General features: G+C 52.9%; 1 protein-coding gene across 1 annotated transcript in view; it reads right to left on the bottom strand.

Annotated features, from left to right (window-relative positions):
* Positions 1-12,500, bottom strand: part of LOC135535170 (receptor-type tyrosine-protein phosphatase F-like) — a gene marked incomplete at its 3' end in the record, with an annotated part of 15,626 nt that overhangs the window by 1,071 nt on the left and 2,055 nt on the right. Inside the window, exons 2-3 of the mRNA XM_064961880.1 lie at positions 3,151-3,248; positions 2,469-2,725 (exon numbers count right to left, since the gene is read on the bottom strand). Coding sequence (XP_064817952.1) covers positions 2,469-2,725; positions 3,151-3,248 — 355 coding nt within the window. The remainder of the gene's footprint in view (positions 1-2,468; positions 2,726-3,150; positions 3,249-12,500) is intronic.

Here is a 12,500-nt window from a genome sequence, read left to right as displayed (position 1 = left end):
TTCTCCTCTCTCCTCCTGTCTTCTCCTCTCCTCTCCCCCTCCCCTCCCCTCTTCTTCTCCTCTCCTCTCTTCCCCTCTCCTCTCCCTGCCTTATCCTCTATGCTCCCACCGTGCGATCCATCTTTCTGTTCATCTCAGAGTGGTAGAAGATATATATCTAACAAGATACCTACTACTCAATAACCAGCTGCAGTTACACTGTCAATCTGAACTGAGCATCACAACGTGTGTACGTGTGTATGCGTGTTAAGCCTCAACCGTGCTCCACAGCACAGTAATCGTTTCACCAATCAGGACGCTGTTCCCGTCTCTGACCTCGGTTGCCCTGGCGACTGGGATAGCAGTGTCAGAGGAAGGATCTTCCAGCTGTAACCAGTCACTTCCGAAGGGCACCCTATTCCCTACATAGTGCACTACTTTTAACCAGAGTCCTATGGGGGAAATAGGGTGCCATTTTGGATCATTCTGAGTTCTTCATTTGGGTCATTTTGAGGTAATTTGACCAAAATGTTCCCGATAGCAAAAGAAGGTAAAAAAAAAGTATTGGCAATATGCTAGTGCTGCAGTAGAGGAATGGACTTTTCAGATGGCACAAGGATCATTTACTTCCTGTTTGCTTTCTACAAAGAGTTTGGGCTACTTCCTGTTTGCTGTCTACAAAGAGTTTGGGCTACTTCCTCTTTGCTTTCTACAAAGAGTTTGGACTACTTCCTGTTTGCTTTCTACAAAGAGTTTGGGCTACTTCCTGTTTGCTTTCTACAAAGAGTTTGGGCTACTTCCTGTTTGCTTTCTACAAAGAGTTTGGGCTACTTCCTGTTTGCTTTCTACAAAGAGTTTGGGCTACTTCCTGTTTGCTTTCTACAAAGTGTTTGGGCTACTTCCTGTTTGCTTTCTACAAAGAGTTTGGGCTACTTCCTGTTTGCTGTCTACAAAGAGTTTGGGCTACTTCCTGTTTGCTTTCTACAAAGAGTTTGGACTACTTCCTGTTTGCTTTCTACAAAGTGTTTGGGCTACTTCCTGTTTGCTGTCTACAAAGAGTTTGGGCTACTTCCTGTTTGCTTTCTACAAAGAGTTTGGGCTACTTCCTGTTTGCTTTCTACAAAGAGTTTGGGCTACTTCCTGTTTGCTTTCTACAAAGAGTTTGGGCTACTTCCTGTTTGCTGTCTACAAAGAGTTTGGGCTACTTCCTGTTTGCTTTCTACAAAGAGTTTGGGCTACTTCCTGTTTGCTGTCTACAAAGAGTTTGGGCTACTTCCTGTTTGCTGTCTACAAAGAGTTTGGGCTACTTCCTGTTTGCTTTCTGCAAAGAGTTTGGGCTACTTCCTGTTTGCTTTCTACAAAGAGTTTGGGCTACTTCCTGTTTGTTTTCTACAAAGAGTTTGGGCTACTTCCTGTTTGCTGTAAACAAAGAGTTTGGGCTACTTCCTGTATGTTTTCTACAAAGAGTTTGGGCTACTTCCTGTTTGCTGTCTACAAAGAGTTTGGGCTACTTCCTGTATGTTTTCTACAAAGAGTTTGGGCTACTTCCTGTTTGTTTTCTACAAAGAGTTTGGGCTACTTCCTGTTTGTTTTCTACAAAGAGTTTGGGCTACTTCCTGTTTGCTTTCTACAAAGAGTTTGGGCTACTTCCTGTTTGTTTTCTACAAAGAGTTTGGGCTACTTCCTGTTTGTTTTCTACAAAGAGTTTGGGCTACTTCCTGTTTGTTTTCTACAAAGAGTTTGGGCTACTTCCTGTTTGCTTTCTACAAAGAGTTTGGGCTACTTCCTGTTTGTTTTCTACAAAGAGTTTGGGCTACTTCCTGTTTGCTGTCAACAAAGAGTTTGGGCTACTTCCTGTATGTTTTCTACAAAGAGTTTGGGCTACTTCCTGTTTGCTGTCTACAAAGAGTTTGGGCTACTTCCTGTATGTTTTCTACAAAGAGTTTGGGCTACTTCCTGTTTGTTTTCTACAAAGAGTTTGTGTTTTCATGGTTCGATGTCATACTAACCTGACTTGACTAGTAGGCTGTACTTTAGGCAGGTCTATAGTAGTGTTAGTTGTATTTGTAGTTAGTTAAATGATACCAACCTGACTTGACTAGTAGGTTGTACTTTAGACAGGTCTATAGTAGTGTTAGTTGTATTTGTAGTTAGTTAAATGATACCAACCTGACTTGACTAGTAGGTTGTACTTTAGACAGGTCTATAGTAGTGTTAGTTGTAGCTATAGTTAGTTAAATGATACCAACCTGACTTGACTAGTAGGTTGTACTTTAGACAGGTCTATAGTAGTGTTAGTTGTAGCTATAGTTAGTTAAATGATACCAACCTGACTTGACTAGTAGGTTGTACTTTAGACAGGTCTATAGTAGTGTTAGTTGTATTTGTAGTTAGTTAAATGATACTAACCTGACTTGACTAGTAGGTTGTACTTTAGGCAGGTCTATAGTAGTGTTAGTTGTATTTGTAGTTAGTTAAATGATACTAACCTGACTTGACTAGTAGGTTGTACTTTAGGCAGGTCTATAGTGAGCTTCCCCTCCTGGTTGTGCTGAGTAGAGTAGAGGACAGGTTTAGTCTTCAGGAGGTCTGGGGCGGTTCTGATGGACACCTGCTGCTGCAGACCGCCAGCTGTGTTTCCTCTGGTCATCAACACAAAGCTGTAGTCTGTATCAGGCTGTAGTCGGGTGATCAACTTCCTCTTCAGGTTCCCCTGTACCTCCACACTCTGCTGGTTATACAGGATCTGGAGAGAGACACACACACACACACACACACACACACACACACACACACACACACACACACACACACACACACACACACAGGGTCAAATAGTGGTTAGTGTTAGGAAGACAGACAGACAGACAGAAACATAGAGAGACAGACAGACAGACAGACAGACAGACAGACAGACAGACAGACAGACAGACAGACAGACAGAGAGAAACATAGAGACGGACAGACAGACAGACAGACAGACAGAAACATAGAGAGACAGACAGACAGACAGACAGAGAGAAACATAGAGAGACAGACAGACAGACAGAAACATAGAGACAGACAGACAGAGAGAAACATAGAGAGACAGACAGACAGAGAGAAACATAGACAGACAGACAGACAGACAGACAGCTCAAAAGACAGACAGACAGACAGACAGACTTTTACCTTGAAAGGCACTTGGGACTTGTAGTTTTCTGGCACTTCCCACGTGAGCAGGACTGATGTTTTCATGACGGCTTTGACGCCGAAGCTTGTGGCAAACGCTGGGGGGGGGGGGGGGTTAAAATATCGAGTTTAGATTATTACTGTCTGGACCTGACAACACGTTTCTTTATTACATTTGATTACAAATATTCAACAACACACCAGGTTCACAATGATCACCATGACATGCACACTGCAGTAGGAGGAGATTACCGAGGCTTCAAATATTCACATCTGGTGATAAATAAATAATCTAGCCAACATGTATGAGGTGAAACGCATGAGGACACCAGCCCATGGGTAATGAGGTGTGTGAGAGGACTGGAGCGTGAACTACAGTGTGAATGTAGCATACAATGAGACACAAGCTCTGTTAATCCATAAGGTACTGGGGAGAGGAGAGGAGAGGAGAGGAGAGAGGTACTGTGGGGTAGAGAGGAGAGGAGAGAGGTACTGTGGGGTAGAGAGGAGAGGAGAGAGGTACTGTGGGGTAGAGAGGAGAGGAGAGAGGTACTGTGGGGTAGAGAGGAGAGGAGAGAGGTACTGTGGGGTAGAGAGGAGAGGAGAGAGGTACTGTGGGGTAGAGAGGAGGGGAGAGGAGAGGAGAGAGGTACTGTGGGGTAGAGAGGAGAGGAGAGGAGAGAGGTACTGTGGGGTAGAGAGGAGAGGAGAGGAGAGAGGTACTGTGGGGTAGAGAGGAGAGGAGAGGAGAGAGGTACTGTGGGGTAGAGAGGAGAGGAGAGGAGAGGAGAGGAGAGAGGTACTGTGGGGTAGAGAGAAGAAGAGAGGAGAGGAGAGAGGTACTGTGGGGTAGAGAGGAGAGGAGAGGAGAGAGGTACTGTGGGGTAGAGAAGAGAGGAGAGAGGTACTGTGGGGTAGAGAGGAGAGGAGAGAGGTACTGTGGGGTAGAGAGGAGAGGAGAGAGGTACTGTGGGGTAGAGAGGAGAGGAGAGAGGTACTGTGGGGTAGAGAGGAGAGGAGAGAGGTACTGTGGGGTAGAGAGAAGAGGAGAGGAGAGAGGTACTGTGGGGTAGAGAGGAGAGGAGAGAGGTACTGTGGGGTAGAGAGGAGAGGAGAGAGGTACTGTGGGGTAGAGAGGAGAGGAGAGGAGAGAGGTACTGTGGGGTAGAGAGGAGAGGAGAGAGGTACTGTGGGGTAGAGAGGAGAGGAGAGAGGTACTGTGGGGTAGAGAGGAGGGGAGAGGAGAGGAGAGAGGTACTGTGGGGTAGAGAGGAGAGGAGAGGAGAGAGGTACTGTGGGGTAGAGAGGAGAGGAGAGGAGAGAGGTACTGTGGGGTAGAGAGGAGAGGAGAGGAGAGGAGAGAGGTACTGTGGGGTGGAGAGGAGAGGAGAGGAGAGGAGAGAGGTACTGTGGGGTAGAGAGAAGAAGAGGAGAGGAGAGAGGTACTGTGGGGTAGAGAGGAGAGGTGTGGAGAGAGGTACTGTGGGGTAGAGAAGAGAGGAGAGAGGTACTGTGGGGTAGAGAGGAGAAGAGAGAGGTACTGTGGGGTAGAGAGGAGAGGAGAGAGGTACTGTGGGGTAGAGAGGAGAGGAGAGAGAGGTACTGTGGGGTAGAGAGGAGAGGAGAGAGGTACTGTGGGGTAGAGAGAAGAGGAGAGGAGAGAGGTACTGTGGGGTAGAGAGGAGAGGAGAGAGGTACTGTGGGGTAGAGAGGAGAGGAGAGATGTACTGTGGGGTAGAGAGGAGAGGAGAGAGGTACTGTGGGGTAGAGAGGAGAGGAGAGAGGTACTGTGGGGTAGAGAGGAGAGGAGAGAGGTACTGTGGGGTAGAGAGAAGAGGAGAGGAGAGAGGTACTGTGGGGTAGAGAGGAGAGGAGAGAGGTACTGTGGGGTAGAGAGGAGAGGAGAGGAGAGGAGAGAGGTACTGTGGGGTAGAGAGGAGAGGAGAGGAGAGGAGAGGAGAGAGGTACTGTGGGGTAGAGAGGAGAGAGGTACTGTGGGGTAGAGAGGAGAGGAGAGGAGAGAGGTACTGTGGGGTAGAGAGGAGAGGAGAGGAGAGGAGAGGAGAGAGGTACTGTGGGGTAGAGAGGGGAGGAGAGAGGTACTGTGGGGTAGAGAGGAGAGGAGAGAGGTACTGTGGGGTAGAGAGGAGAGGAGAGGAGAGAGGTACTGTGGGGGTAGAGAGGAGAGGAGAGAGGTATTGTGGGGTAGAGAGAAGAGGACAGGAGAGGAGAGGAGAGAGGTACTGTGGGGTAGAGAGGAGAGGAGAGAGGTACTGTGGGGTAGAGAGGAGAGGAGAGGAGAGAGGTACTGTGGGGTAGAGAAGAGAGGAGAGAGGTACTGTGGGGTAGAGAGGAGAGGAGAGGAGAGGAGAGGAGAGAGGTACTGTGGGGTAGAGAGGAGAGGAGAGAGGTACTGTGGGGTAGAGAGGAGAGGAGTGAGGTACTGTGGGGTAGAGAGGAGAGGAGAGAGGTACTGTGGGGTAGAGAGGAGAGGAGAGAGGTACTGTGGGGTAGAGAGGAGAGGAGAGAGGTACTGTGGGGTAGAGAGGAGGAGGAGAGAGGTACTGTGGGGTAGAGAGGAGAGGAGAGAGGTACTGTGGGGTAGAGAGGAGAGGAGAGAGGTACTGTGGGGTAGAGAGGAGAGGAGAGGGGTACTGTGGGGTAGAGAGGGGAGGAGAGGAGAGAGGTACTGTGGGGTAGAGAGGGGAGGAGAGGAGAGAGGTACTGTGGGGTAGAGAAGAGAGGAGAGGAGAGGAGAGGAGGTACTGTGGGGTAGAGAGGAGAGGAGAGGAGAGAGGTACTGTGGGGTAGAGAGGAGAGGAGAGGAGAGAGGTACTGTGGGGTAGAGAGGAGAGGAGAGAGGTACTGTAGTGTAGAGAGGAGAGGAGAGGAGAGAGGTACTGTGGGGTAGAGAAGAGAGGAGAGGAGAGAGGTACTGTAGTGTAGAGAGGAGAGGAGAGGAGAGAGGTACTGTGGGGTAGAGAGGAGAGGAGAGGAGAGAGGTACTGTGGGGTAGAGAGGAGAGGAGAGGGAGAGAGGTACTGTGGGGTAGAGAGGAGAGGAGAGGAGAGAGGTACTGTGGGGTAGAGAGGAGAGGAGAGGAGAGAGGTACTGTGGGGTAGAGAGGAGAGGAGAGGAGGTACTGTGGGGTAGAGAGGAGAGGAGAGAGGTACTGTGGGGTAGAGAGGAGAGGAGAGGGGTACTGTGGGGTAGAGAGGAGAGGAGAGGAGAGAGGTACTGTGGGGTAGAGAGGAGAGGAGAGAGGTACTGTGGGGTAGAGAGGAGAGGAGAGGAGAGAGGTACTGTGGGGTAGAGAGGAGAGGAGAGAGGTACTGTGGGGTAGAGAGGAGAGGAGGGGAGAGAGGTACTGTGGGGTAGAGAAGAGAGGAGAGAGGTACTGTGGGGTAGAGAAGAGAGGAGAGAGGTACTGTGGGGTAGAGAGGAGAGGAGAGGAGAGAGGTACTGTGGGGTAGAGAGGAGAGGAGAGGAGAGAGGTACTGTGGGGTAGAGAGGAGAGGAGAGGAGAGGAGAGAGGTACTGTGGGGTAGAGAAGAGAGGAGAGGAGAGGAGAGAGGTACTGTGGGGTAGAGAGGAGAGGAGAGAGGTACTGTGGGGTAGAGAGGAGAGGAGAGGAGAGGAGAGAGGTACTGTGGGGTAGAGAGGAGAGGGGAGGAGAGAGGTACTGTGGGGTAGAGAGGAGAGGAGAGAGGTACTGTGGGGTAGAGAGGAGAGGAGAGAGGTACTGTGGGGTAGAGAGGAGAGGAGAGAGGTACTGTGGGGTAGAGAGGAGAGGAGAGGGGTACTGTGGGGTAGAGAGGGGGAGGAGAGGAGAGAGGTCCTGTGGGGTAGAGAGGAGAGGAGAGGAGAGAGGTACTGTGGGGTAGAGAGGGGAGGAGAGGAGAGAGGTACTGTGGGGTAGAGAGGAGAGGAGAGGAGAGAGGTACTGTGGGGTAGAGAGGGGAGGAGAGGAGAGAGGTACTGTGGGGTAGAGAGGGGAGGAGAGGAGAGAGGTACTGTGGGGTAGAGAGGAGAGGAGAGAGGTACTGTGGGGTAGAGAGGAGAGGAGAGGGGTACTGTGGGGTAGAGAGGAGAGGAGAGGGGTACTGTGGGGTAGAGAGGAGAGGAGAGAGGTACTGTGGGGTAGAGAGGAGAGGAGAGAGGTAATGTGGGGTAGAGAGGAGAGGAGAGAGGTACTGTGGGGTAGAGAGGAGAGGAGGGGAGAGAGGTACTGTGGGGTAGAGAAGAGAGGAGAGAGGTACTGTGGGGTAGAGAAGAGAGGAGAGAGGTACTGTAGTGTAGAGAGGAGAGGAGAGGAGAGAGGTACTGTGGGGTAGAGAGGAGAGGAGAGGAGAGGAGAGAGGTACTGTGGGGTAGAGAAGAGAGGAGAGGAGAGGAGAGAGGTACTGTGGGGTAGAGAGGAGAGGAGAGGAGAGGAGAGAGGTACTGTGGGGTAGAGAAGAGAGGAGAGGAGAGGAGAGGGTACTGTGGGGTTGAGAGGAGAGGAGAGAGGTACTGTGGGGTAGAGAGGAGAGGAGAGGAGAGAGGTACTGTGGGGTAGAGAGGAGAGAAGAGAGGTACTGTGGGGTAGAGAGGAGAGGAGGGGAGAGAGGTACTGTGGGGTAGAGAAGAGAGGAGAGAGGTACTGTGGGGTAGAGAAGAGAGGAGAGAGGTACTGTGGGGTAGAGAGGAGAGGAGAGAGGTACTGTGGGGTAGAGAGGAGAGGAGAGGAGAGAGGTACTGTGGGGTAGAGAGGAGAGGAGAGGAGAGGAGAGAGGTACTGTGGGGTAGAGAAGAGAGGAGAGGAGAGGAGAGAGGTACTGTGGGGTAGAGAGGAGAGGAGAGAGGTACTGTGGGGTAGAGAGGAGAGGAGAGGAGAGGAGAGAGGTACTGTGGGGTAGAGAGGAGAGGGAGGAGAGAGGTACTGTGGGGTAGAGAGGAGAGGAGAGAGGTACTGTGGGGTAGAGAGGAGAGGAGAGAGGTACTGTGGGGTAGAGAGGAGAGGAGAGGGGTACTGTGGGGTAGAGAGGGAGGAGAGGAGAGAGGTACTGTGGGGTAGAGAGGGAGAGGAGAGGAGAGAGGTACTGTGGGGTAGAGAAGAGAGGAGAGGAGAGGAGAGGAGGTACTGTGGGGTAGAGAGGAGAGGAGAGGAGAGAGGTACTGTGGGGTAGAGAGGAGAGGAGAGGAGAGAGGTACTGTGGGGTAGAGAGGAGAGGAGAGAGGTACTGTGGGGTAGAGAGGGAGGGAGAGGAGAGGTACTGTGGGGTAGAGAGGGGAGGAGAGGAGAGAGGTACTGTGGGGTAGAGAGGGGAGGAGAGGAGAGAGGTACTGTGGGGTAGAGAAGAGAGGAGAGGAGAGGAGAGGAGGTACTGTGGGGTAGAGAGGAGAGGAGAGGAGAGAGGTACTGTGGGGTAGAGAGGAGAGGAGAGAGGTACTGTGGGGTAGAGAGGAGAGGAGAGGAGAGAGGTACTGTGGGGTAGAGAGGAGAGGAGAGAGGTACTGTAGTGTAGAGAGGAGAGGAGAGGAGAGAGGTACTGTGGGGTAGAGAAGAGAGGAGAGGAGAGAGGTACTGTAGTGTAGAGAGGAGAGGAGAGGAGAGAGGTACTGTGGGGTAGAGAGGAGAGGAGAGGAGAGGAGAGAGGTACTGTGGGGTAGAGAGGAGAGGAGAGGAGAGGAGAGAGGTACTGTGGGGTAGAGAGGAGAGGAGAGAGGTACTGTGGGGTAGAGAGGAGAGGAGAGGAGAGAGGTACTGTGGGGTAGAGAGGAGAGGAGAGAGGTACTGTGGGGTAGAGAGGAGAGGAGAGGGGTACTGTGGGGTAGAGAGGGGAGGAGAGGAGAGAGGTACTGTGGGGTAGAGAGGGGAGGAGAGGAGAGAGGTACTGTGGGGTAGAGAAGAGAGGAGAGGAGAGGAGAGGAGGTACTGTGGGGTAGAGAGGAGAGGAGAGAGGTACTGTGGGGTAGAGAGGAGAGGAGAGGAGAGAGGTACTGTGGGGTAGAGAGGAGAGGAGAGAGGTACTGTGGGGTAGAGAGGAGAGGAGAGAGGTACTGTAGTGTAGAGAGGAGAGGAGAGGAGAGAGGTACTGTGGGGTAGAGAAGAGAGGAGAGGAGAGAGGTACTGTAGTGTAGAGAGGAGAGGAGAGGAGAGAGGTACTGTGGGGTAGAGAGGAGAGGAGAGGAGAGAGGTACTGTGGGGTAGAGAGGAGAGGAGAGGAGAGAGGTACTGTGGGGTAGAGAGGAGAGGAGAGGAGAGAGGTACTGTGGGGTAGAGAGGAGAGGAGAGGATAGAGGTACTGTGGGGTAGAGAGGAGAGGAGAGGAGGTACTGTGGGGTAGAGAGGAGAGGAGAGAGGTACTGTGGGGTAGAGAGGAGAGGAGAGAGGTACTGTGGGGTAGAGAGGAGAGGAGGGGAGAGAGGTACTGTGGGGTAGAGAAGAGAGGAGAGAGGTACTGTGGGGTAGAGAAGAGAGGGAGAGAGGTACTGTGGGGTAGAGAGGAGAGGAGAGAGGTACTGTGGGGTAGAGAGGAGAGGAGAGAGGGGCACTGTGGGGTAGAGAGGAGAGGAGAGGAGAGGAGAGAGGTACTGTGGGGTAGAGAAGAGAGGAGAGGAGAGGAGAGAGGTACTGTGGGGTAGAGGAGAGGAGAGAGGTACTGTGGGGTAGAGAGGAGAGGAGAGGAGAGGAGAGAGAGGTACTGTGGGGTAGAGAGGAGAGGGGAGGAGAGAGGTACTGTGGGGTAGAGAGGAGAGGAGAGAGGTACTGTGGGGTAGAGAGGAGAGGAGAGAGGTACTGTGGGGTAGAGAGGGAGGAGAGGAGAGAGGTACTGTGGGGTAGAGAGGAGAGGAGAGGGGTACTGTGGGGTAGAGAGGGGAGGAGAGAGAGAGGTACTGTGGGGTAGAGAGGGGAGGAGAGGAGAGAGGTACTGTGGGGTAGAGAGGGGAGGAGAGGAGAGAGGTACTGTGGGGTAGAGAAGAGAGGAGAGGAGAGGAGGTACTGTGGGGTAGAGAGGAGAGGAGAGGAGAGAGGTACTGTGGGGTAGAGAGGAGAGGAGGGAGAGAGGTACTGTGGGGTAGAGAGGAGAGGAGAGAGGTACTGTGGGGTAGAGAGGAGAGGAGAGAGGTACTGTAGTGTAGAGAGGAGAGGAGAGGAGAGAGGTACTGTGGGGTAGAGAAGAGAGGAGAGAGAGAGGTACTGTAGTGTAGAGAGGAGAGGGAGAGGAGATAGGTACTGTGGGGTAGAGAGGAGAGGAGAGGAGAGAGGTACTGTGGGGTAGAGAGGAGAGGAGAGGAGAGAGGTACTGTGGGGTAGAGAGGAGAGGGAGAGGAGAGAGGTACTGTGGGGTAGAGAGGAGAGGAGAGGAGAGAGGTACTGTGGGGTAGAGAGGAGAGGAGAGGAGGTACTGTGGGGTAGAGAGGAGAGGAGAGAGGTACTGTGGGGTAGAGAGGAGAGGAGAGGAGAGAGGTACTGTGGGGTAGAGAGGAGAGGAGAGAGGTACTGTGGGGTAGAGAGGAGAGGAGGGGAGAGAGGTACTGTGGGGTAGAGAGGAGAGGAGAGGAGGTACTGTGGGGGTAGAGAGGAGAGGAGAGAGGTACTGTGGGGTAGAGAGGAGAGGAGAGGAGAGAGGTACTGTGGGGTAGAGAGGAGAGGAGAGAGGTACTGTGGGGTAGAGAGGAGAGGAGGGGAGAGAGGTACTGTGGGGTAGAGAAGAGAGGAGAGAGGTACTGTGGGGTAGAGAAGAGAGGAGAGAGGTACTGTGGGGTAGAGAGGAGAGGAGAGAGGTACTGTGGGGTAGAGAGGAGAGGAGAGAGGTACTGTGGGGTAGAGAGGAGAGGAGAGGAGAGGAGAGAGGTACTGTGGGGTAGAGAGGAGAGGAGAGGAGAGAGGTACTGTGGGGTAGAGAGGAGAGGAGAGGAGAGAGGTACTGTGGGGTAGAGAGGAGAGGAGAGGAGGTACTGTGGGGTAGAGAGGAGAGGAGAGAGGTACTGTGGGGTAGAGAGGAGAGGAGAGGAGAGAGGTACTGTGGGGTAGAGAGGGAGAGGAGAGAGGTACTGTGGGGTAGAGAGGAGAGGAGGGGAGAGAGGTACTGTGGGGTAGAGAGGGAGAGGAGAGGAGGTACTGTGGGGTAGAGAGGAGAGGGAGAGAGGTACTGTGGGGTAGAGAGGAGAGGAGAGGAGAGAGGTACTGTGGGGTAGAGAGGAGAGGAGAGAGGTACTGTGGGGTAGAGAGGAGAGGGAGGGGAGAGAGGTACTGTGGGGTAGAGAAGAGAGGAGAGAGGTACTGTGGGGTAGAGAAGAGAGGAGAGAGGTACTGTGGGGTAGAGAGGAGAGGAGAGAGGTACTGTGGGGTAGAGAGGAGAGGAGAGAGGTACTGTGGGGTAGAGAGGAGAGGAGAGGAGAGGAGAGAGGTACTGTGGGGTAGAGAAGAGAGGAGAGGAGAGGAGAGAGGTACTGTGGGGTAGAGGAGAGGAGAGAGGTACTGTGGGGTAGAGAGGAGAGGGAGAGGAGAGAGGGTACTGTGGGGTAGAGAGGAGAGGGAGGAGAGAGGTACTGTGGGGTAGAGAGGGGAGAGGAGAGAGGTACTGTGGGGTAGAGAGGAGAGGAGAGAGGTACTGTGGGGTAGAGAGGAGAGGAGAGAGGTACTGTGGGGTAGAGAGGAGAGGAGAGGGGTACTGTGGGGGTAGAGAGGGGAGGAGAGGAGAGAGGTACTGTGGGGTAGAGAGGAGGAGAGGAGAGAGGTACTGTGGGGTAGAGAGGGGAGGAGAGGAGAGAGGTACTGTGGGGTAGAGAAGAGAGGAGAGGAGAGGAGAGGAGGTACTGTGGGGTAGAGAGGAGAGGAGAGGGAGAGAGGTACTGTGGGGTAGAGAGGAGAGGAGAGGAGAGAGGTACTGTGGGGTAGAGAGGAGAGGAGAGGAGAGAGGTACTGTGGGGTAGAGAGGAGAGGAGAGAGGTACTGTAGTGTAGAGAGGAGAGGAGAGGAGAGAGGTACTGTGGGGTAGAGAAGAGAGGAGAGGAGAGAGGTACTGTAGTGTAGAGAGGAGAGGAGAGGAGATAGGTACTGTGGGGTAGAGAGGAGAGGAGAGGAGAGAGGTACTGTGGGGTAGAGAGGAGAGGAGAGGAGAGAGGTACTGTGGGGTAGAGAGGAGAGGAGAGGAGAGAGGTACTGTGGGGTAGAGAGGAGAGGAGAGGAGAGAGGGTACTGTGGGGTAGAGAGGAGAGGAGAGGAGGTACTGTGGGGTAGAGAGGAGAGGAGAGAGAGGTACTGTGGGGTAGAGAGGAGAGGAGAGGAGAGAGGTACTGTGGGGTAGAGAGGAGAGGAGAGAGGTACTGTGGGGTAGAGAGGAGAGGAGGGGAGAGAGGTA

Source organism: Oncorhynchus masou, unplaced genomic scaffold (assembly GCF_036934945.1).
Source record: "Oncorhynchus masou masou isolate Uvic2021 unplaced genomic scaffold, UVic_Omas_1.1 unplaced_scaffold_4562, whole genome shotgun sequence".
Classification (NCBI taxonomy): Eukaryota; Metazoa; Chordata; class Actinopteri; order Salmoniformes; family Salmonidae; genus Oncorhynchus; species Oncorhynchus masou.
Note: the sequence above shows the minus strand (reverse complement) of the source record. Positions and strands in the feature narration are given on the sequence as shown.